This window comes from Apaloderma vittatum, unplaced genomic scaffold (assembly GCF_000703405.1).
Source record: "Apaloderma vittatum isolate BGI_N311 unplaced genomic scaffold, ASM70340v1 scaffold31553, whole genome shotgun sequence".
In the NCBI taxonomy this organism is placed as follows: domain Eukaryota; kingdom Metazoa; phylum Chordata; class Aves; order Trogoniformes; family Trogonidae; genus Apaloderma; species Apaloderma vittatum.
The window spans coordinates 2,534-2,790 of NW_009709221.1; the positions used below are offsets into that span (position 1 = coordinate 2,534).

Genomic DNA, 257 nt, shown 5'->3' on the forward strand with positions numbered 1-257 from the left:
CACTGCCAGGGCATGGCTATGGCCTGCTCTGCCCCCAGCTGCCCGCCCAAAACCTGGCTGGGGGCAAACGCGCTGGACTCATCTGCTGTTGTAGCTTCGGGGGGCTCAGTTGAGCTGCTGGACCCCCCGGGGTCTCCCCCAAGTTGTACTCACGGCATGAGGCTGAGCTTGTGGTCGGCGCGGATGGCACCGCGCTCCCGCAGCGCGCTGGCCGCCAGCAGCCCCTCCTGCCCCGGCTGGTTGGGGCGGGGGGGGGG

At 70.8% G+C, this 257-nt stretch overlaps 1 protein-coding gene across 1 annotated transcript in view; it reads right to left on the reverse strand.

Moving 5' to 3' along the window:
- Positions 1–257, reverse strand: part of MATK (megakaryocyte-associated tyrosine kinase) — a gene marked incomplete at both ends in the record, with an annotated part of 3,045 nt that overhangs the window by 2,520 nt on the left and 268 nt on the right. The window contains one exon of the mRNA XM_009866842.1: positions 154–249. Within this exon, the coding sequence (XP_009865144.1) occupies positions 154–249 (96 nt within the window). The remainder of the gene's footprint in view (positions 1–153; positions 250–257) is intronic.